Raw genomic sequence first — 24,612 nt, forward strand, 5'->3', positions numbered from 1 at the left:
TTTGATAAAGTAGTCCCAAAATGATAGAGTGTTAAGCCAAAAAAAAAAGTATGTCTCTAAGATTTATTCCTTTAACCATGGCAAATCCTTCAATACTGTTGGGAAATATAATGCTACAATATGGTGCATATTTTAGACAAAAAGTTCCTTCCTAGTGGAAGACAGTCTTCTGGCAATTTTAGGATACCATCCAGCATCTTCAGATTTGGCAAAATGGAGAACACACTGTAGGGTAATAAAATTGAGAAAGAAATTGTTATTTTTTCCCCCTTCATTATCTCAACTCATTTAACTTAATGCTGCTATTGTTCCCACAAGCAGGAGAATTGGGGGTAAAACATGTAATATGCAGTTGAAACTCTATCCTTCACTCCACCAAATTTTATATCACATTCTGAACGGTAGGAGATATACCCTTGGTCCATTTTCTTTTCAGATGCAAAGAGAATTTAAGGGCAGATTATAAATTCTATGGACTACCAATTGATATATGTTATTTTATTTCTTCTGCACTATGCACAACCCTTTATGGACATTCTGAAAACAGAGCCTTTTTGTTTGAGGCACTCCCTTGACTGACACATACCCCCAGTTTGTTTCATCACCTCTGAAATGTATGCATATGTGTCTGAGAGAAAGATACCACAATTTGAAAAGCCAAAACAAAAAGTAGCGTTGTGAGGAGAATAAATTAAAAGTGAGCACCACAAGGCCAACTGAGGAGATGTTCTTGCTCCAGGCAAAAACATAGTATTATCCTCTCGTCTAGTAGAAAAGTTTATTACACTGGAAACCCTAACCCTTTCTTACACTGGCAACGGAAAAAATATTTCACATTGCAGCTTAGAGCCTTATACCTCATACCATAATGCCAGAAGGTGCCCAGCAGGATTTGGGCGTAACTGTAACCGCTATTATTCATCTGTTATTTGAAATAACTACCTCACTTTGTGTAAGCCAGTGGTGGGGTTCAACATTTTTTACTACGGGTTCTGTGGGCATGGCGTGGCTTGGTGAGCGTGGTTTGGTGGGCGTGGCAGGGGAAGGATACTGTAAAATCTCCATTCCCACCTCACTTCAGGGGAAGGATACTGTAAAATCCCCATTTCCTCCTGATCAGCTGGGAGTCGGGTGGCAGAAAATAGATGGGGGCAAGGCCAGTCAGAGGTGGTATTTACAGGTTCTCCGAACTACTCAAAATTTCCACTAGCGGTTCTTTAGAACTGATCAGAACCTGCTGAATACCTCTGGTGTAGATGCACAGGATGTTAGTATAGGTTTTTTTTGCAATGCTTATCTGAGCTTAGGTAGCACATCTTACTATTTTCATATTTGGGAAAGTGCATCAATAAACCTCTGAGCATTTCCTCTTTTTTCTTGAACTTCATCTTGGTTGGCATTGAGATCAGTGAATAAACAAGTTCTTTGTAATGGAGCTATATTTAAGTCAATATTATTCTGTTTTTAATGCTTAATTTTATTGATTGCATTGTACACTGCCCTCTCTGCTTCTCTCTGAGCTATGAAGTGTGAAAGACAAACAAACAAACAGACAGACCCTTGTTTGTTCATCCTCCATTATCTGCTGAGGCAAGAAAGATGGATAAGGTGGTGCTTTCTGGGAAATTGTTCACATATGATATTCAGATATGTTCATTTGCCTTCACTGGCAGCCAGTTTATCTAATTAATGAGCATTTTGAATTCGTGAATGGAACATCTCTTGCCCTTTACAGTTAAGCCAGAAATCCTCTGAGAAACTAGATGTTCCTGACTCATTCAACCCAAGAAACTGATTATCAAGATAAGTTGTTAAATAATAATTAAAAGTTCTGGTTTGTTCCAAAGGTGATAATCATGATAATCATGGAGTCTTAGTTTGGAATTGAACAAATAATGATGAACTTGGGACTCCTTAGGCGAATCAGTTTGTGGGTAAGGGAAAATATATGCAGTTTGATGGTGAATCACAGCTCTGCTTAATCCAGTTTTACTGAGACCATGGACACTGTGTGAATATCATTTATTCTAGTAAGTGATTTTTTTTGTTTGCTACCACTGCTGTTTTATGATTATGCTCTCTAAGAATAATATTCTCTCAAATCACACTTTAGTGGTTTCCAGGAACTTACAGCTGCCTGTAGTTTTCTTGAAACTCACAGGGGTTCCTCTTGAGAATAAGAGATTCTAATGGAGCATATCTCAAGGCTGATAATTCATTTAAGACCGTGATATTGTTCTCATCTAAGAACAAGTGTTGAATTTCAGGCATTTTTGGCAACTGTCTGAAGGATGTAAAATGATTTTTGCTGAGTTTGAGTTCTTTGCACCTGTAAAAAAAAGCAGAAAGGAATGTGCTAGCAACTATTACACAAAGAGAAAATAAAATTTTAGACTATAGCAAAGCTTTAAAATCTCTAAAGAGAGGCACATATGTCTTTTTACTGGTATCTTGGATTATTGCCCTGATTAAAATTGTAGCAGTGATTGTATGCACATTGCTATTGCTTTCAATGAAAAGTGGAAAATGGGGGGGGGGAGGGGAGGAATTACCTTGGCAAACATATGGCACTTAGATCTGTCAGTGAGTTGTCCACCAGCCAAAGCCTCTCCACTCGAATTAATCGACGGAGAATTCTTTTACAGTTGTCTATCTGATAAGGATCACCCAGATCTTGATATGAAAGATTTAAATTCTGATAGAAAGGAAAATATATGAATTAATTCACTTATGTATCTAACAAAGATATAACAAAGATCAAATGTGTCTTTCACAGTGTCAGGCCTGTCTCATTCAGTATCCAAGAAAGATTGATTGATTGATTTGATTGATTGATTTGGCTTGTATGCCGCCCTATTCCCGGAAGACTCAGGGCGGCTAACAATCAAAAGGGGAGGGGGTACAAAAATAAAAATAGAAAACAGGAATTTAAAATACAACAGTCATAACCTCGGAGGGGGCTGGATAGTTCAACAGCCCCAGGTCTGCCGGAACAGCCAGGTCTTAGTTGCTTTGCGGAAGGCCAGAAGGGTGATAAGGATCCGGTTCTCAACAGGGAGATTGTTCTAGAGGGCTGGGGCAGCCACACAGAAGGCCCTCCCCCGGGGAGTCGCCAGCCGACATTGGCCGACAGATGGAATTCGGAAGAGGCCTAGTCTGTAGGATCTAATAGGTCTTTGGGAGGTGACTGGCAGGAGGCGGTCTCTCAAGTAACCAGGTCCGATACCATGTAGGGCTTTAAAAGTAATGACTAGCACCTTGAAGCGTGTCCGGAGACCAATTGGCAGCCAGTGCAGCTCGCGGAGGATAAACCCCCAACTCCATTTAATTAGAGAAAAGGTACTTTTACTGGACATGAAATGAAAACAGTGAAAGTGAAGCAAGATCTGAAGCAAAGTTTTGGTGGGGGGGGCAGTGTGGGTGGTAGTGAAGAAAGCATCCAATGCACACTGGTGGGAGGACTGCACAATGAATGATGGGGATACTTTTATATATCTGAATTATTTGGTAGCAATAGCACTTAGACTTATATACTGCTTCACGGTGCTTTACAGCCCTCTCTAAGTGATTTACAGAGTCAGCATATTGTCTCCCCCATCAGTAATCTGGCTCCTCATTTTACCAATCTTGGAAGGATGGAGGACTGAGTCAAACTTGAGCCGGTGAGAATCGAACTACTGGCAGCAGAATTGGCTTGCAATGCTGCATTTTAACCATTGAACCACCACAGCTCTTGTTTATTTGGTAACTAAAGTCACGAGAGTTTAACCAAAATCACCTTCTCTTCTGAAAGCAAACAATATTTTTCTAACTGAATGAAAATGGTTTTGAAAAGTGTAAAATAAATTTTCAGCACACCACTAGATGTACCCTATTTCTGCAAAATGGTGAGAAATCAAGCTGTCACTTCTTTGCAGAATTAGTATAGTATGGATACTGTGTTGAAAACTGATTTTAGTCTTGGTTCAAACCCCAACAGATACGGTCTATTTTGATGTGGTGTATTGCTATTATTTTATATTATTGGTTGTTCCTAGAAGAAATTATTGAAACAATTACAGACAAGATCATTTGATTGCAAAAGTTTGTTCTTTCTAAATTCCCTTAACAATTTGGAACACAGATTTGACAGGAACAACTCTGGATCTCTTTATTTCTCAGTGTCTGATAAAAAATATTGAACAGCATGCTAACTATCTTTTATCTGTTTACAAGGAACCTAACTCAAAAAGAAAATGAAGTCTAAAAATCTGTACCTGTTTTAAAGCAATGTGAAGTCTAAATTAGATTTCTATGATCTAAGCACCATGGCAATGAATGCCTCTGAATTTCACAATGATCTTGATAATAGTCACCTATTTTAGAGCTAATAACAAGCCCAAGGGATTCAGAATGGATTGTGTTTGTTTCTTTTTGTTTCTGTCCATTACTTATTCATTGGTTGTCCTTGGCATTTTCACTCTTTATTTTTTCTGACATTGTATTTTTTTCCCTTGCTTGTAATGTTTTTATCTGTATCTGTATTCCTAGAGTCATTGGGAATATAGACATATTTATTTAATTAATAATAATAAAAGCAACAAGCTTCATACAGTCACAATCTTAGCACTTACCACACAATTTTCCCAGTCTTCTTGTAACCACTGCTCCCATCTCTCTTTTTCTGTCATTTTTTTTCTTGCGCAACGACCATATTCTTCTCCTCTAAAAAAACATTCTTCTTCAGAAGGTCCTAAATGTATTTAGATATTTATCCATTCCAGTATTACATTGCTACTCAAATTTGAACATTTCAAAAGACAAAATTAGATTAAAGACGATGTACAGAGGAAACAGAAATGCTTTAAGAATGGGGAAAAAAATGCAAGTGCTTATTTCCCACAACACATATAGGTTTTTTTTTCATTTTCACACTGTAATTAAATAAGGGCATTACTCCGCTGCCAATTAACAGTGTCACTCAAATAGCACATGACCTTCATTAGCATCTTATCACTACAATGATAGCTAAATGATGCAATAAATTGTCAGTGTGGAAAAATATGCAAATTTTCTGAATTGCATAGTTTGAATCTATATATCACAAATTGTATTTGTATAATATCTCTGTATATTATAGAATATGAACTCATACGTTCGACCCCAACATTGGAAATACCTTTCCTAGTAGTTAGCCTTTGGGTATGTTCCATGCTTACTATGCATTCAATCCATAATCTCCATCCATTTTAGAACTGTCCTGTGCATAATTAAACATCTGATATATTTTTTACCTTTGCTTATTTCTTTCCTATTTAAGTTTTTGCAACCTTACCTATCAATGAAGAATTCTGAAAACCTGGAAACATGTTTATGCATGTTGTGATGTTGTAGCTGGGTCTAGTAAACGTGTATTCCAGTTAAGATTGTGGTGTTTTCCCCCTCTCTGGATATCCTAGTTGTAAAACTTTCTTAGTGCATTACAGAAGTATTAGGGTTGTGTTTAGTTCAAAAATGACCCCAGAGAAGTGCTTCAAGGGTCCTGCAAAAGCAAGCATACTATTCCTCAATTATTTGTTAAAGCAGTCCAAATTATTTCTGGCTTCTGTTGAAACCTTCAGTAAAAAAGCTGTGATGGCTTTAAGCAGTTGTTGCAGTTAGGTGATTCTTTATTGCTATTGAGTTGGGGTTGACTTCTAGTAAGCACATAGATAGAGTCTTTGTTGGATGATCTACCTTCAGCATCTGTTCATTCAGTTGTCCATTCACTGCCATCATTGAGTCCATCCACCTTTGTGGGTTTGTGGGTTTCTTCCACCTTTGTGTTGGTATTCATATAATGTGTGAAAATGATGGTAGTTTGCTGATAGTTTGAGTCTGCCATTTATGTTTTGAATGAAAATGATGACTCCATTCGTTGTTTAAGTCAGGTGTCTCCAATCTGCGGCCAATTATCGGGCTGTCAGCCCTGGAGGCAATCTTGACTTTGGATCTTCAGGGTTGCCACACTTAGTGCTGTGGGAAACTGGGCAAACTGCATGGAGTTGTGGGGATATCTACTCATAATAACATTCCTTTCTCTGAGAGCCAAGGACATTTGGCCTGCACCTGGAGTGGCGTGACTGGAAGACACCTCCAGTTGGGACAGTGCATTGATTGGACCATGTGATAGACATGTGGGTGCAGGGGAAGGGACTTGGGCTTTCTTTTGGGTGGGGAAGCTTTCAGATGTGCCAATATGACATCTCTAATAAAATGGAACTTTGAGGAACTTCTAGCCTTGGAGTCTTCTTGCATTGGGGGTGTTACTTGAAACCCTGACACAGGCCTTGAGTCCTTTGGAACCAGGTCACAGAAGCGGTGGGTGATTTGCAAAGCCAGAAAGGTTGAGGAACTCTTGTATAAGCTATCCATAGTACCCTCAAGTGTCTTCTCTAGCACCAAAGTTTGAAAGTACAATATTAGTAGATTTTCTGTCCTACCTCTTCAAGGTCCTATTTTTACATTCATAAAATGTCATAAGAAAAATTATTGCAACTGGAAAAAAAAACCTGGATAACTTTACAGAATAGCAGAGAGGTATAATATTTGTGCTAATCAAGGTCCAAAGTGTTTCTTCCAAATATTTTTGAAATGTATGTTAACTTGATAAGTATGTATTACACAGACACAGACACACACACACACACAGACACACACACACAATAATGTGTATTTCTATTCCTTGGATTTTTATGCATTTTTTAACATAATGCTTCTTCAATTATTTGCTTATTTAGCGCAGTTAATAAAGTAATATAAATAAAACATTTAGTATTAAAACCTCAAAACAGCTGAGTCTGATATCTATCTGATATCAATGTGGGTGCTTGAAACAAACATTAAATAGGAAATTTGTAGGATTATGGATGTCTGTTCTTACAGTAATATTTTTGCCACATTGGACTGCTTTCAAAATTACTTTTGGGGAGAAAATAATGAAGTTGCCAGGAAGCCAAATGATATCTATTCTTTCCTATCTCTGGTGCCAAATTTTGTCTTGTTCCATATGTCTTGTGATTGCTTCTTCCTCGTCAGTATATATAGAAATAACACACTGCAGTTCTGTAGATGATTGTTTTCACTTATGTTGTACAGCATAGTCGGAGCTGCCTAGTGATGAAATCATTTTAGCTGATTAATCAAATGTTTTATTTCATCAGTATATAGGCTTGGAATTTAGGAGGACACCAAGATGGGAAAAGTATGGGATCTAGGGCGTTTTTTTTGTGGGTGAAGGACAATATTGAATATTTTTCTGATGTAAACAGTCATAACTAGCAATCATTGATAGATTTGTGAATTTTTCGAATTCTCCTTTGAATGGCAAAATGGACCAGTACTATGATGTGATGACCCAAAATATCCATCTACTTTGAAGGGTGGTGAATTAAGAAACAGTAAAGAGTTTTATTTGCTAACAATAAGGAGACTGACAATGATACTGGCTGATTAACTACCCATTAACTACTGTCTTTGTCACTATAGATCTTTTCCCACACATATTTATTGTATCATAAAGGCAGACATTCTACTAAAGCAGGAATGGTGAATTTGCTGTCCTTCAATTGTTGACCAAATTAAGGTTACCATATTTTGGCCTCCAAATATTGACACAACCGATAGATGGCAGCAAAGTTGAGACTTTTTGTATTACTTTGGTATTATCTGCTGATCGTTCAGTTTTTGGCACCCAAATATAATAGCACTTCTGAAATGCAGCTCCTAGTTTCCCAACTAATGTAGGCAATAGCAAAAAAAATGAAATTATAATTCAGCAATAGTTGGAGAGTCACATATTTGACGTTTATAAACCATAACCTGCTAATCACTGCTCCAAGAAAAAGCAGTTTTCCTTTTGTTTATGGCTACTAAAACTAACCAAATGCTCAATATAGCTTTTTGGAAGCTGGCAAGACATTCTTCCTGTAATTTTAGTATCCTCAAAAGATTGATTGGTTAACAATCCTTTCACTGTACATGGAAATCTCTATGTGTTGTTGAATGGAGCATGTACTAACAATTGAGAATGTTCCTGATAGAAGAACAATTCCCAGTCTGGGAATTGCAGAAAGAGAGAGAGGAAAATAGCATATAGTTTAGAAAAAGAAGAAATAGCAATTGGGTTACCACAGGATTTCCCAAATATGGCAACTTTTAGACTTGGCTGAGGAATTCTGGGAGTTGAGGTCCACATGACTTGAAATTGCCAAGGTTGAGAAACCCTTGGGTAAGGGAATATCAGAGCGTTAATTAAACAGACAGTAGTAGCAATACCATTACCCCACATCCTTTTCCCTCAGTGGTGTCTAGGGAGATTCTCAATCATCCAAGTCATCCCAAGTTGTCCCAAAGGTTCTCTTCAAGAGACAACTGGACCGTCTTAGTTTTTTCCTTGAAAACATTTCACTTCTCATCCAAGAAGCTTCTTCAGTTCTGAAATGAACTTAAGAAACTTCTGGGATGAGAAGTGAAATGTCTTCAAGGAAAAAAAAACCAAGAGGGTCCAGTTGCCTCTTGAAAACAAATCTGAAGAAGCTTCTTGGATAAGAAGCAAAATATTTTCAAAGGAAAAAACTGACTCTTCAAAAGCACTTATGTCCCATTGTGGTGCCTTCGACCAACACTATTGTGAGCAGTAAATAATATCCTTGTAAAAGATAGAGCAATAGTAACGCCATGTTTAGCTTTCAGATGACCTAAGACACTTTACTGGAATATTATATAACTGTCATGTATTTCTATGGAAGATGTCCTCCTTGGCTCCGCACACATAGGATTCTGAATTCTGAAGTCACTGTGTGCTTGAGCAGAGGTCTAAGCACTCTGGGAGGTCCCCACATTGTGAGGACAGCTTCTTGGAAGAACTATCCCCTCTTTTCTTGAATGTCTGTGAAGGAGGACATCAATCTAGAATCCAGAATTTGGCCATTCCATTCCTCTATTATCATGGAGGTTACAAACAGTTATAGGTCTACCTTTTCTTACTCGGGGGCAGCAGATTTGACTCCCTTGAACATCATGTTCTTCTAATTCATGCCAGGTAGCATACTTGAATGTATCTGATGGAAGCTTGAAAGGAGAGAAGCAAGATGAAAACAATTTGTACTGCAGAGGTATCTTATAATAGAAAAGCATCCTTTATTTTAATTAATTTTCAATTTAAGTTATTTACAGTAAGCATTACTTGATTTCCAGAGACTCTAGTTTATTGAAACTGAAACAATCATGCTCCCTAAAGCTGAGATCAACTCCAGAAGGAAACATATGCAATGCCATTTCTGAAATAGATTTTGCTTTTATTTGGATGGACATGTGCAGCTTATTTGCTTTTTACATCACTGCATGCTACCAGGTTTTTTGGGGGGGGGGCAATCATGTGGAAAGGGCAAGAGAGGCACTCTAGACAGATGGGCAAAAATCAAGAATTGTTCCATGTATTTAAGACTATCCAGATAGCTCAGACATACATAGAGACAGATGCAATTTCCAATGCAGCTTTCCATGCAATTGTATTGTGTAATGTTCTCATCAGAAGCTAGATTCATGTTGCACCCATCCTTAAAACAAGATTACCAATGCCTTTTGTGCCTTGTTCAAGGTTCAGCTGTGCAGAATGCTGCTTGGTTGACCCTTTAGACAATGGCAAACCTACTAATGATTTTTATATAGTCTATTGGAATTGAGCAGCTGAGAGAGAGGGGGGAGGGAGGGAGAGAGAGAAAGAGAGAGAGAGAGAGATGTTAGATAGAGAGATAAAGAGATCAATAGATGATAGATGATAGATAGATAGATAGATAGAGATTTAGATAGATAAATAGATAGATGATAGATATATAATAGATAAAGAGAGAGAGAGAGATGTTAGAGAGATAGAGAGATGATGATAGAGATAGATAGATAGATGATAGATAGATAGAGCAAAGATGATAGATAGAGGATAGATAGAGAAATAGAGAGATGATAGATAGAGAGATAAAGAAATAGATAAATAGAGATGATAGAGAGATAGAGAGATAAAGAGATTGAGAGTTGATGGATAAATAGAAATAGATAAATAGATAGATGAGAGATAGAGAAATAGAGAGATAGACGATAGAGAGATAGAGAGGATAGAGAGAGATAAAGAAATAGATAGATGAGAGAGAGGGGGGGAGGGAGGGAGAGAGAGATATGATAGATAGATAGATAGATAGATAGATAGATAGATAGAAAACTACCATGTTTCCCTGAAAATAAGACAGTGTCTTATTTTCTTTTGACCACCAAAATAAGCCCTTGGCCTTATTTTGGGGGAAGTCTTATTATTTTTGAGTTACAGGAGACGACAAGCATAGTAACCTCATGGCTGCTGCTGTGTTGCAATGTTTTCAGGGAGGGCTTATTTTCTCCCATGTGCTCAAAAGCCTGATTGGGCTTATTGTCCGAGGAGGTCTTATTTTGGGGAAAACAAGGTATTTTCAAATTTTAAAAAGCCCCCCCCCCTTTTTTTAAATGACATTTTTAAAAAGAAAGTGAAAATGTAAAAAAAAAAAAGATAGCTAGAACTAGAACTAAAAAGCAACCATTTAGAAAAGATAAACTTGAATGAAGTTAAGAAAGGGGATCTCTCAGCAACGTCAGAACATGACCCACATATGGAACTCTGGCATTTTTTGGTGACCTTGAAAGTTCATACTGAAGAATATTCTGCATCAGTATCGCTCATAACCCATCTTAATGGAGACTGAAGTAAGTTCCAAAGAAGAGAAGGGTGTATTCTCTTACGTTGTCCACTTGCCTTGAAGACTAGGCTACCTAAAATCGGTTCCACCACAAATGCGCACACAACAAAAGCGCGCCTGACTAAACCGTGGTGTCTAAAGCGCGGTGACAAAACCGCGTGACGAATGAGTGACTAATTAGCCCTAAAGCGCACCGACAAAAGCGCACCGACAGAAGCGCGCTGTAACATAACCCTCAACCTAACCCTAAACCTAACACTAAACCTAACGCTAAACCTAACCCTAACCCTAAACCTAACCCTAACCCTAAACCTAACCCTAAACCTAAACCTAAACCTAACCCTAAACCTAACCCTAAACCTAACCCTAAACCTAACCCTAAACCTAACCCTAAACCTAACTGTAAATCTTACCTTAAATGAAATCGCGCTTCTGTCAGCGCGCTGTTGTTGGTGCGCTGTTGTCGGTGCGCTTTTGAAATTGTGGTTTTAGCGCCGCGGTGTTGTCGGCGCGCTTACAACGTTCGCACTTTTGACGGGTCACGCCTAAAATCACCATCAGTTAAGGGTCCATTTTATACCATGGCTTAGATCAGGATTGGCAACCTTAAACACTCAAAGAGCCACAAAGGCCCTAACCAGAAGTCCCCCCCCAATTCAATTCTGGAGCCGACTGGAAGTCCGGTTTCCCCACCATAGAGTCTCCTCCTAGCATGGCATCCTTTTTCCTTTTACTGACTGGTGACAGGGAGTTGCAGTGGAGGGATGGAAGAACCACCCTGTGGTTGCAGAGCCGCAGGTTGCTGACCTCTGGCTTAGAAGGAACTATTTCAATTCTTCTCATTCCTATGTCTGAGAATCACCCCTTACTTTCTCTATTACTCTCACTTGTCTGGACTAAGTAAATAAACTGCACTTCCAACAGATCAGGTCTAAAATCCATTGCTAAAAGAACAAATAGCACCATATTTTTGTCATGAAAGCAATATGTTTGCAGCAAGACAACTGACATATAAACTGAAGCAGAGCTGATAAGCTTCCTAGTAGGGAAAAAAGCTCCAGGAAATAACCAGCAAAGATATGACAATAGATATGATTGGCTCTCAACTATGTTTGCTCAAGAGCACTTTTCACTCTGGAAATTCAGCCTTTCACGAACCGAAGACAAGCAGTAACTGGAAAATTTAACCACTTGAAAGTTCGGTGAGATCATGCCATTACTGTTTCAGGCAATTATATTATCAATTCTTCACATCTGAAGGCTAAAAATAAAGAACAAGATTACATTCTCATAACCCAGGTGGGAAAACTAGCAGTGAGGTGCGAATAGGGAGGTTACCATAAAGATCTGCTTCTTTCCACAGAACCCAGAACCAGAATGCTTACTGGAGAAGAAATTCCAGAATCACAGCTTAGCTGATGAATTCCTCTTTTTCTTGATGAGAATAAAGGGAAATCTGTATTATTCAGTTCAGAGCAGGGAGGTGAATGAGAAGTAGACGATCGAAGTCGGCTTGGATTCAGACCTGAGGAACTAAAGAGATAGGAATTTTAAAACACAGGGAGAATTCTGATGCAGAGAACCAAATTTGCAATCACTTTAGGACTGAGAAATGTTTGAAGTTAGGCCACAAAAAAAAAATCAAGGAGCAAAAGATTGTATTAAAAATATCTCTGTGCGAAATGAGAGGAAGTGCAGTGCTGGATTAGAGCAACATGTTGTTATGGCCCACCAGCGGCAGCAGATTCAGACTGTGAGGAGGTTGGGGAGGAGCATGGGCCAGTCCTGGAGTCTGGGGAAGGCTCTGATGAGGGTTCTGTGTCAGAGGCAGAGAGGGAGCCAGAGCCGTATGCCAGTTATCAGCTGCCTTCAGAGTCAGACATCAGTGAGGCAGACGAGCAGCTGGAGCCTGTTCCCAGTTTGCACATGCACAGAGTTGCCAGAGGAAGGGAACAGCTAAAGAACAGGGGCGACTTGGCAGTAAGGCCACTGGTGGACGATGAATGGCACTCCCAGAGGAAATAAAAGAGGAGCAAAAGGGGAGTGGAGTTTACAGGAGACAATTAGTTTACTTAATTGGTTCGTGACCCTCCAAGACTCCTTGCCAAGTTTTGAAGATATCGGCCTGGCAGCTCTCCAAGCCAGATAAGGTCTGTGACTGTAAATCCTCCCGTGAAAGACTTTGCTGGAGGTGAATGAGAAGAATTAATAAAATAATAATAAATTAATAAAAGGGGTTTTTGTCGGGACCAGAGTTTGCTTCATGAACTTCGGAAGCCTAGTGTCAGCCCTCAGGCTGCCATCCAGGGGGAACCTGTCCAACACCATGCCTGCTCGGCCATGCTTACATGCCACTAACACTGACACATTAATGTTGACTCTCTGATGTCGATTGAGCCTGTAGCTGCATGTGGCTCTTCTACTCGGGTGCAACTGCCTACTTTGATGTAACTCTTTTGCTCGGATGCGGCTAACCAGGAAAGAGGCTATGATGACACTGAGTGGGGGTATGGCTAAGAGTGTGGGTCATGATGATTGGTGATGGTGGGTGGGTGTCATCTGGGTGGAGTTGTGGGTGGAGCTGGGTGGGGTAATGGTACATATATATGGGTGATGGTGTTAACTTGGTTAGAACTGACTTGGATTTGATTACCTTTGTATCATTGTCATTTAGTGCTGGTTATCACGTAGTTTCTTAGATAGAGATCAAAGTTTTTCACCAAACAAACTGAATCTCTGTTTGTATGCAACATGAACACCGGAACATGATATCTAGGTCAGAACACATGTAACATTCCACATCCAATAGCAATAGCAGTAGCAGTTAGACTTATATACTGCTTCATAGGGCTTTCAGCCCTCTCTAAGTGGTTTACAGAGTCAGCATATCGCCCCCACAGTCTGGGTCCTCATTTTACCCACCTCGGAAGGATGGAAGGCTGAGTCAACCCTGAGCCGGTGAGATTTGAACCGCTGAACTGCAGATAAAAGTCAGCTGAAGTGGCTGCAGTACAGCACTCTAACCACTGTGCCACCTCGTATCCTAAAGCTAGACAGCATAGCATAAAAGAGGAAGTAGGTGAGCCCAAGAATGTTTTTTTCTCAGATCCCTTTTTACAACCTAGTGAGATACGTAGACCAGGGGTCCCCAACCCCCAGGCTGTGGACCAGTCCCAGTCCTCGGCCTGCCAGGAACTGGGCCGTGCAAGTGACAGAAGCCCCATCCATGCATTCTCAGGATGTCTCAAATGTGTGAAACCATGCACCCAAGTCTGTGGAAAAAACACTCTGCACAGAACTGGTCCCTCACTCCCAAACGGTTTGGGGTCACTGACTTAGACCACATAAATAATTTACAAATTTCAAAGAGCACTAACTTTAGTACACTTCAATGCTTTCCCAGAGTAGTTTCAGAGAGTCAATATGAAAAAGTTAACTATGAGTTGAGAATGTGCGACTGTGGACAAGGGATATTGAAAGCAGCTCATATCCTGATATATCCCTCTATAATGATTCAAGGACCTATCTTACAAACTCCTTGCCTAATAAAACATCACAGACATTCTGATCTTTTTATGCATAGCTGTTATCAGATTAGTATGATCCAGTCTCTTTATAAAGGTTCCCCTTGCACAAATGTGCTAGTCATCCCCGACTCTAGGGGGCGGTGCTCATCTCCATTTCAAAGCAGAAGAGCCAGCGCTGTTCGAAGATGTCTCTGTGGCCATGTGGCCGACATGACTAAACACCAAAGGCACACAGAACCCTGTTACCTTCCTACCAAAGATGGTTCCTATTTTTCTACTTGCATTTTTACATTCTTTCTAAATTCTAGGTTGGCAGAAGCTGGGACAAGTAACGGGAGCTCACTCTGTGGTGCTAGGGTTTCGAACCGCTGAACTGCCGACCTTTCAGATTAACAAGCTTTAAACATAGCCAAATTTGACCACGCTACCTGTAAAATTAGAGACTTTGATTGTTCATAAATAAATCCACCACCAATTGCATTTTTAAATCTTGTTTTGTTTTTACTTTGTTTTTTTATCTTTAATGGATTTCCATTTGTAATTCTGGATGGTAACTTTTAAAAAAATGGTATTATATGTATGACGTTGAAATGATCTTGGGGGGGAAAATAAATACAGATAGTCCTTGACTTATAATCAAAGTTCCAACAGCATCTGCCGCCCATTTCATGACTGAATTTTTGGTGCACAGCAGTTGGTTGGGTTTTACATCCATTTGTAGCATCCAGTGATCACATGACAGAAATTTACAATGTTTTCGCTTGAAAAGGAATGTTTACTTCTGATTATCATCAAATAATGCCTCATAGCGAATAATGGGTTTGCTTAACAATCACCTCAAAAAAAAACCCCAAAGATGTAAAATTGGCTGTCGTGCGATGACCTGCTTTATGGACAGGCTCCATTACAGTTGTAAGTCAAGGATTACTTATAGTAGGAATTGCAGCAGCTGACCATATCGTAAACCTACAATCCATATTCACTTGAGAAATTTACAAGCAAGATACTATAGATTTGGCCTCTTTCTGCTGAGGGAATTCTCTCTATAATTTATGAAACAATGTAATTCAATGTCTCTACCTATCTCTCTCTAGATAAATTTGATTATGAAGTGTTAAAATGTTTTATCCACATTTTTATTAAAACAAATAGTGACTTATTTACTTTAATGGTTATTTTATTGTTCCCCTTTTAATCTAAACTGCAGGTTTTGTCATGGATATGATTGAAAACCAGAATAAATAAAGGTTAAAGGCAGATAATGGGGAAGAGCTACTTATCTGAAAAATTACTGCTACCTTGCTCGCGTGTCTCCAAGACTGAGGAAAAAGATGAAATCTGAATATAAGAAACATGTTTTATGTGGTAAATAGTATTAAACATTATGACAGCCTATCTCTATAGAGAGCACAATGTGTGCGGTGGTCTCAACACAACTGGGACAATGAAGACTTGTGACAACATATTTCTGAAAGGGCTAATTCACATACTACTAAATTAGGAGTGTGCGTCAATCACAAAAATTGATTTGGATCAATAATTATTCAAGGCAATCTCAATTTCAACTTTGTTTCTGAATCCAGAAATTCAAATTATCCTTCACAAAATGGCTTTTTTAAATAATATGTCGGACAGCATTGGGTGAAATTTACAGCAATGCTTTACCCCTGATGGAATGTGGCATGCCAATTTTTTCGCAATGGTAGCATATTTTTGCATTAGCTACTTTTAAATTTGGAGTTTTGAAAAAAAATTCTGCAAATGTTATTATTTCTGTGCTGAATAGGAAGATGTTTAAAAATAGTGCAAAATTACAAACAGACTGGCAATTTAGTTTGTCAGCATTCCTATTATTTACTGTGGTGGTAGATCCACAATGCAACTATTTACTGGCGATTAGATAAAATGGGAGTTGTAATCCAGATGATGAGGAGAAAACCAGAGTAGAGGACCTTAATAACAAATAGGGATGTGCAAAACTTTCCATTTGGGAAGAAGAAAATTCCGGGAACTGAAACCACACTGTTCATTCCCCAAATGGTCAGATTAATCCAGTCCACAGGAAGAATGGAACATTCTAGAGTTCTCTGGAACATACAGCCACTAGACAGACAAGTGAAGAAAAACTCCTGTTGTCATTGGGCTGAATCTTAACATGCCTGTGCAAAGGTTGTAGATCAAATCTGCATATTATGTCTGGGTCCTGTCCTCCATTTTAAAAGAGATGGTTTTAATTTTATACAGGCACTATAATAGAGTGTATATGGTTTATTATTTTGTCAGGCAAGGGAATTGAAATTGCTTTCTTTATTGCATAAATTGTGTGATTTTCATGGTGGTGATTTCAAGCAAATGAACATCTTTAAAAACAGGGAAATTTACCAAGGAAAACCTTGATAGATATTTCTGTTGCTCTTTAGTAGCATAGCCAATCCACCAAATCATGCTCCTATTATTTTACGAGCCCTATGATCTGTCACAAAATATGATTGTAACAGCTACACAAGGGAACAGAAAGAGTTCTGCAATTGTTAAATGCTCCAGTAAGAAGGCTAATGGAAACATTCATCTATGCAAGCTAGCAAACTAATATGAAGCAATGCAACTGAGCCATTGTTACCATTTGCTGAAGAAAGTCATAAAGTGAATAGCAAAATCTACTATTGAGAAATATACAGATATGTTTCTGCAAAAGCATTTTATCCTGATTTGCCTGGAAATGAGCTTTAGAACACATTTTTGTGATATTGAGTGAATATAGGACTTCTATAGGCATTTTATTCTTATATTTGTTTTAAAAAACAGATCTTTGAAAAAGTTCCTTCAAGTACTGCCAACAGGTTAAAAACAGAAAGCTAACAGTGGGAAAAGGTATTTTTCTCAATGGAGGGAAATAAGAAGAGTTTAATTTGCTCATAAGTGATTGTAACTAAGAGATAAGCCTTGAGCTAGCCATGTTTGCAGAAAATATTAAAGTGTTCGAGGTGGTAAACTTTAAAGTGATTATAAAGAGCTGGAAGATTCTTCTTAAATTTGTTGAATGATTAATCAAACGGCAAACACAATTCAATTTGTGCAGTGTAAAGGGGTCAGATTGGAACCATACCCTCAACTTCACATATCTCCTGATATGTTCAAGCCCCATGGAAAAAAGAATTTGGGGTGATAGGGGGTAGATCAATGGAGATGTCAACATAGTGTGTGGATATTGTGAAAAGGGAAGGTGATTGAAAACAAAACTTTCAGCTTTGAATAGGTAGTCCTTGTTTAATGACTGCTTCATTAAACCATTTCCAATTTCCAATTACAAAGGTGATGTAAAAACAATTTCGTGGCCAAGCTTCACATTTATAAATTCACAAGTCTATAGAACTAAGGAAAGCAGAAGGAAGATCATCAGTCCAGTCACAGTTTCACTAAGTGACTAAATTTCTGAATGATTGAATGGGGGGACACGGTGGCTCAGTGGCTAAGACACTGAGCTTGTCGATCAAAAAGGTTGGCAGTTCGGGGGGTTCGAATCCCTAGTGCTGCGTAACAGAGTGAGCTCCCGTTCCTTGTCCCAGCTTCTGCCAACCTAGCAGTTTGAAAGCATGTAAAAATGCAAGTAGAAAAATAGGAATCACCTTTGGTGGGAAGAGAACAGCGTTCCATGCGCCTTCGGCGTTTAGTCATGCAGGTCCCATGGCCATGGAGATGTCTTCTAACAGTGTTGGCTCTTTGGTTTTGAAACAGAGATGAGCATCGCCCCTTAGAGTCGGGAACGACTAGCACATATGTGCGAAGGGAACCTTTACTTTTTATCTTTATATCAATCTCTGAATCTGAAGTACTGTGAATCTGATTGCCACAACTGGAAAAGGATATAATAATTTTGGGAAAAGTGCAGAAGAAAGCAACCACAATGCTTATGAAGCTCAAACACCTTACTTATAAGAAAAGGCTAGAATATTTGCACTCTTCAGGCCGGGAAAAAACAACAACAAATGAACAAATGCAGAACGATTGAGTGTATAAACCTAAACATAACTCAAATAAGTTTTCTGGTCTCTATTAAGATACTAGGACTGGAGGTCATGAAGCTGACTGGAACAGGATTTAGAACAGCAAAAAAAGTACTTCTTACACAATGGTAACACTAGTAACTTGGATTGTGACTTTAAAAAGATACATCCCTGCTCAGCCAATGGCTATTGCATTTGAACACTTAATGGCCTCAGGTTGGAGAGGACCATACCTTCACGCAGCAGTTGCTAGAAAATAATAGCAGGAGAGGATATATCATCATCTCTTGCTTGCATGGGCCCAACCAGCAGCAGGTAGACTAATAGCCAGGACTTTCATTCCATTTTTATGAATCCTGTGCATTATTACAAAGATAAATCCTGGCTTTCGTAAAACAAGTAATCTGCTTGTGAAAAAGAATCAGCAAGACTGCACTGGGCAGAGGGACATCTATAGCTATAGATGAACTGTGTATACATTGCCTATTGTTATTGGCCTTCTCATTAAGCACCCATTAATTCTTTTCTGAGAGTCATAAAGAAGTGAGTGGGTCAGAATGATACTTAGCTGGCATGCATCTAATAATACTCCCATACATTAATAATAGTAGTTCTTGCCCCAAACTTTGGCATATATTAAGTCATGTATCCCAAAATGCATGCCCCTGTCTATTAACTCAATGTAGATGGCACTGTTTAGTAGATGGAAACTGAGGGCAAGGCTAGTGGGTTATAATGATCTCTTCAAGAGTGCCAGTTTTCTAAAATGCAGTCTGAACATTTATCTGTTATAAGAGTCAGTCAGTCAATGCTGACTGAATACTTGGGTTATATATTGGTCCATAACTTATCATCCCATAAGCAGAAAAGGTGTTTGGGATTACAAGGCAATGATAAGCTTCAGAGATTTCCAAGGAAAAATCTAAGAAGCAAATATCCTATCACATTTTTTAAATGAAATATGAACTCTATAGATCAAATTTTCTTCCCATTTCTCATAACTTCCATGTCTTGTCCAAGGAGAGCAAAACGTTAAACAACACACTACTAAGGAACAGGCATGGCCATTGTCATCTATAGCCAGATGCTATTTTGAGCTGTCCATGGTCCTGTTTCTCTTAGGTTAATCTTTGAGGCCTCCCTGTTGAGCCAAATCACAGAACTGTGAAAAACTTTGATTCAGCAATTAGAATTGAAGGCAGTTAGGCAGAGTTTTAAAATTGCCTTGATAATGCAGATAGTTCAAAATGAGTTAAGGATTTAAGCAAGTATTTGGTGGAGGGGATGCATAAAAGCCTTCTTTTTCTTTCTGTGAATTGATTTGATTTCCAAATCAACCTCATTCAGATATTTCGTTCAAAGCGTGGAATTAAATTGTCCTGATTTTCCAAACTAAATAGCGGATTGGAATCAGCTTTGATTTATTTTGCATATACTAATGTTCATGAATTAAGCACAGACACCTGACGTGTTCTGACATGGAGGTTCTGTATGCTGAACCTACCAGCATATAACTCTAAATGTGGTCTGAAACCTGGTTCAGTTGAAATTGCACTGTGCAACTTGACTGGGCTGAGTTTCAGATCACCTTACAGTTTACACGCCAATTTCCATCTTTCAGTTGCAGATATTGTTATGAGACAGATTATATGAGTTGAAGAGAGAGCTCCAAAAGTGTTGAATCTTTCATTTTCTCTGCTTAGTTGGATGACTAAGAACCTCTCCTTCAGGTTGCTTCCTACTGGAAGGATGGGATAGTTGTCGTCATCGTTGTCATCGTCTTCCTCCTCCTCCTCCTCCTCCTCCTCCTCCTCCTCCTCCTCCTCCTCCTCCATCACCACCACCACCACCACCACCACCACCACCACCACCACCACAAAAAGTTTAAAGGTTCAAGCTTTCTATCATAGCATGTGTTCTATAGAACATAACTTTCATAGTAAACCTTTCTTGTACTTTGGACATTATGCACCTGTTTCCAGATATTCTTCGTTAGCTTCTGTGTACTTTCTCCTAAATATGGAGCCAAGTGAGTGGACAATCTGGTTTATATATGATCGTTAATCACGTGACTTCTTTTTTTTACATATACCAGAGATGATATCTGCAGCCATTCAGATATTGTTCAACTTCAAATCTCAATATCTTTCACCCTCATATCCTTCACTCCTCATATACTGACCAGAGCTGTTGGAACCTTCAGTTCAACAATATAGGAAGATGCATATTTGCTATTCCGGTCACAATGATTGAAAAGGGCTATAATGTGGTGCAGTATAAAAGAGATGCTTTTTATGTCTGCTCATATGTCACCTGGTATCTCTAAGATGTTGTAGTAGATAAGCAGATCTAACTGCTGACATGGCTCTTCAGACTTTATTGAAGTGATTCACAAAAAGGAACATGATAAAGCAGTGTTGGCAAACCTATGGCACGCGTGCTGGAAGTGGCATGCAGAGCCATCTCTCTGGGCATGCCAGCCAGCTGGTCTTTGCGCACACAGTAGCACTGGAAACCGGAAGATCAGGTGACCAGTGTGCATGCACATCAGGGGTGGGTTTCAAGCGGTTCGCGGCGGTCCCTGCGAACCGGTTGGTCGGCGAACCCGGAAGTAAGTAACTTCCGGGAATGGCGAAGGGCCCACCCGCCCGCCCGTGCTCCTTACCCGGTTTTGACGAGTTCTGCGCTTCCACGCATGCGCAGGACGCATACAGCGCCTGTGCGATCCTCCAGGAGCAGCTGGAGCATCGAACAGACGCTAGTACGTGAACCGGTTGGAATGGGGCGAGAAACCCACCCCTGACGCACATGCAGGAAACTGGAAGCTCAGTGCATCCACACTCCGGGGAACTTGTCTTCCGGTTTCCAGCGTTCCCGCATGTACATGACGGGTAGCTATGCTTCCTGTTTCCAGTTTTCCCCCATGCACATGCACGCACTCCCATTTTGGTACTCAGTGCCGAAAAGGTTCACCAACACTGTGATAATATAATGGTGAAGCCGATAAATCGACATAACAATTCTATGAGATCCAACTTGTTATAATGCTTAAGTTGTTGGACTAGATAGAACCTGATAGACTTACGTTTAAGTGCATCTTCAGTCATGTAGCTGACTGGATGATTTTGGACCAGCCGCTACCTTTCAGTCCAAACAACTTCATAAAGCTCTTATAGTATGGGAAAAAATGGAATCAGAAATGTTATGTATATTAGTGTAAGGCTAAGTGGACAAATGGACATTCAAGGTGGCTTATTAAGTTGTATTCAAGCTAGACAATATTCCAGGCCATAAAAAAAGCTGAGATTCTTAGAGTATAACTTATTCATTTCATTTCTTTTGAAAATTGGGTGCAGTGATCAGTTCAGCTGGATAATTGCCTATGACTATCCCATTTCATTCCTTATTATTATTGCTTCTTAAGAATAAACTAAAAAACAGTGATGCAAAATTAGGATGTAAATAAGTGTCTCTCTGGAATACATGCTTTAGATAAAAAAAAAAACAATGGGAAGGGCAATGGAAATGAGATTCAGGCTGTTTTCCTAAGAAGATCCCCCCCTCCATTTTGTAAGCAGTGAGAAATAGGTTGTGACCATAAATCACGGGTCATGATGTATTGTCAATTCTACTTCTAAGATAAATTTGCTTTGCAAATGCCTTTACAGGAATCTATTGCGCTCATAAGACACCTAGATCATTTTTGTTTTTCTCTCTCCCTAGAAATTTATAACGAGATAGATTTCTTTTCAGACGTATTTGTCTATCTCCCCCAAAATAGGTCTCCAAGGATAATTCTGATAGGCTATAATTCTATGACTTTTATTCCAATTCACATACATACATTCGCTCATTGCTCATCAGCAATGGCTTCTAGTGATTAACTGTACATATGAATGAGCCACTCAGCATCTTACAGTTCAAAATTAGCCTCAGCTCAATATTTTCAAGATGGGGATAATTCATCTGGGATTTGGCTGCTGAATGATCAGGTGATAGGTTCACGTGTAAATGAACATTTAGAAATGTTGTTTTCTGTCTACTCAACCCAGTTTTGGGATGTGATGAAAGTTCTAAAGGCAACGTCTTTCCCCTTCCAAAACAGAGCTTACTTTTGCAAGTCATAGCAGTTACAAGTGGCTCAAGGTTGACTCAACTTTCCATCATTCTGAGATTGGTAAAATGAGAACCCAGATTATTGGGGGAAATATGCTGATTCTGTAAAACCACTTAGGGAGAGCTGTAAAGCAGTATATAAACCAAAGTGCTATTGCTGGTGCTATTGCTAAGTGGATCAGATGTTTAAGTGCTGAAAGTTACATATAAAATATCAGCCCATACTTAAATTAAAACACAAAAATTACTTCTGTTAAGTTTCCCTTTTGTATTGAACATCACAAATTTCCTAAAACTGACACTGTGTTAAAACTTTTACACAAATGTGTGATCTGTCTAATCACTGGCTAAGACGCTGAGCTTCGAACAGAAAGGTTGGCAGTTTGATGGTTTGAATCCCTAGCGCCGCATAATGGAGTGAGCTCCCATTACTTGTCCCAGCTTCTGCCAACTTATGAAATCATGTAAAAATGCAAGTAGAAAAATATGGACCACCTTTGGTGGGAAGGTAACAGTGTTCTGTGCACCTTTGGCATTTAGTCATGCTGGCCACATGACCATAGAGACGTCTTCGGACAGTGCTGACTCTTTGGCTTTGTAACAGAGATGAGCACCACTCCCTAGAATGACTAGCACATACATGTGAGAGGAACCTTTATCTTAACCTGTGTCCAGAGCAGCTTTCTGGAAGTTAGCAGCACTGCCTTCCCTTATTTTAAGGTGAGAAAAAACAACAGCACAATAACGCTAGCTGTAAAATAGATTTAATCTGGTTTTAAAAGTCAAGAAAATATTGACAGAACATTCTGGCTCCAGCCCTTTCAGTAGCATAGCCTATTCTGCATCTTCACTCCACCCACTGGACCTTTTATCCTACAAGACATATTAAACCCAACCCTCAGCGGTCAAAGGATAGACCACCTATGAAATTGAACCTGGGAAGACAGACTGATGCTCTTCAGACACTGGTAGACTCCAATTACAGGTAGTCCTTGACATACAACCATTCCTTTAATGACTGCTCAAAGTTACAATACTGAAAAAAGTGACTTACAACCTGACACTTAAAACCATCCTATCATTCCCACAGTTATGTGATGAAAATATGGGCTCTTAGCAATGGGTATGTAGCATGAAATTGCTGTCAGGGTTTCAAATAACAGTCCCAATGAAATCAAAACTCTGAGGCTTGAGGTTTCCTCAAAGTAAGAATTTATTAGGAATGCCATATTGGCACAGCAGGTGAAAAGCCAACTCTGAAGGACTCAAGGTTTTTCCCACCCAAATCAAAACTCGAAGTTCTTGCCCTCAAGTCACATGTCCATCCCATGGTCCAATCACATCACAGTCCTCGTTCAGCTGCCTTTGGGCCACGCCTTCCAAACACCTAGTAGGGACGTCCTTGGGTCCCATAGGAAAGAATGATATTTTGGTTACCCCCCCCCCCAGTTATCTCTACCTTCCCCCTTACTTTCCCACAGCAGCAACCAGCCTTGCTATGGCAGCCCTGAAGATGCTCCAAAATGGCTTCAGGGCTGAGATTTGCCATTTATGACTATCCCAGTCAGCTTCTTTACAACAGCAATAGTATTAAGACTTATATACCACTCCATTGATGCTTTACAGCACTCTTTGAGCGGTTCACAATGTTAACATATTGCCCCCAACAATCTGGGTCCTCATTTTACTGACCTCAGAAGGATGGAAGACTGTCAGGATCGAACCCCAGGCTGTGGACAGAGTTATCCTGCAGTATTGCATTCAAACCACTGCGCCACCAGGGCTCTGGACAAGAAAATCAATGGAGGAATCTGGATTTGCTTAACAAGTGCATGCTTCACATAACAACATGGCAAAAGAGGTTGTAAAATTGGGTGTGATTCCCATAATAATCTTGCTAATCAAGAGAAATTCTGGATCCAGTTGTGGTCATAAGTCGAGGACCTACCTTATGTCCAATTTGACGATAATGGCCATTAGTAGGTACTACTTGGAGTTTTAATTCCCTATTCTGGAGGGCACAAAGTTGTTTACATATTCAGATATAAGTTTATATACTTGGAAGGAATCACAAAAGCTATCAAAATGTCTTTTGAACTCCAATGTTATCAGATGAACACATCCATTAGTAAAACAAAAGGGAAAAGGGTGGGAATTTGGACAGAAGGTTATACACACAAAGAAAAAATATATAGTTGGAAGGATGCTTAATGAAGCAATCTA

General features: G+C 39.3%; 1 protein-coding gene across 1 annotated transcript; it reads right to left on the reverse strand.

Moving 5' to 3' along the window:
• Window positions 1-113: 113 nt before the first annotated feature.
• LOC148043547 (uncharacterized) lies at window positions 114-24,366 on the reverse strand. Its single transcript, XM_087726066.1, has 7 exons — window positions 24,338-24,366; window positions 12,128-12,275; window positions 8,997-9,090; window positions 4,614-4,732; window positions 2,553-2,695; window positions 2,132-2,329; window positions 114-225 (listed from the first exon to the last, which is right to left on the reverse strand). Exons 1-7 carry the CDS (start codon window positions 24,364-24,366, stop codon window positions 114-116), a joined length of 843 nt encoding a protein of 280 aa, XP_087582192.1.
• Window positions 24,367-24,612: the final 246 nt, after the last annotated feature.

The sequence above is a fragment of the Thamnophis sirtalis genome, unplaced genomic scaffold (genome assembly GCF_051295495.1).
Source record: "Thamnophis sirtalis isolate CommonGarterSnake01/CBP01778 unplaced genomic scaffold, rThaSir2_p1.2 scaffold_11, whole genome shotgun sequence".
NCBI lineage: Eukaryota > Metazoa > Chordata > Lepidosauria > Squamata > Natricidae > Thamnophis > Thamnophis sirtalis.

Coding starts and splice junctions, on each gene's coding strand:
- LOC148043547 (XM_087726066.1), bottom strand. CDS start 24,366: ATGGCCATTATCGTCAAATTGGACATAAG. Junction 4,733..8,996: donor CTGCCCCCGAGTAAGAAAAG/GTAGACCTATAA, acceptor AAATACATTTAG/GACCTTCTGAAGAAGAATGT. Junction 2,696..4,613: donor AAGACTGGGAAAATTGTGTG/GTAAGTGCTAAG, acceptor CCTTTCTATCAG/AATTTAAATCTTTCATATCA.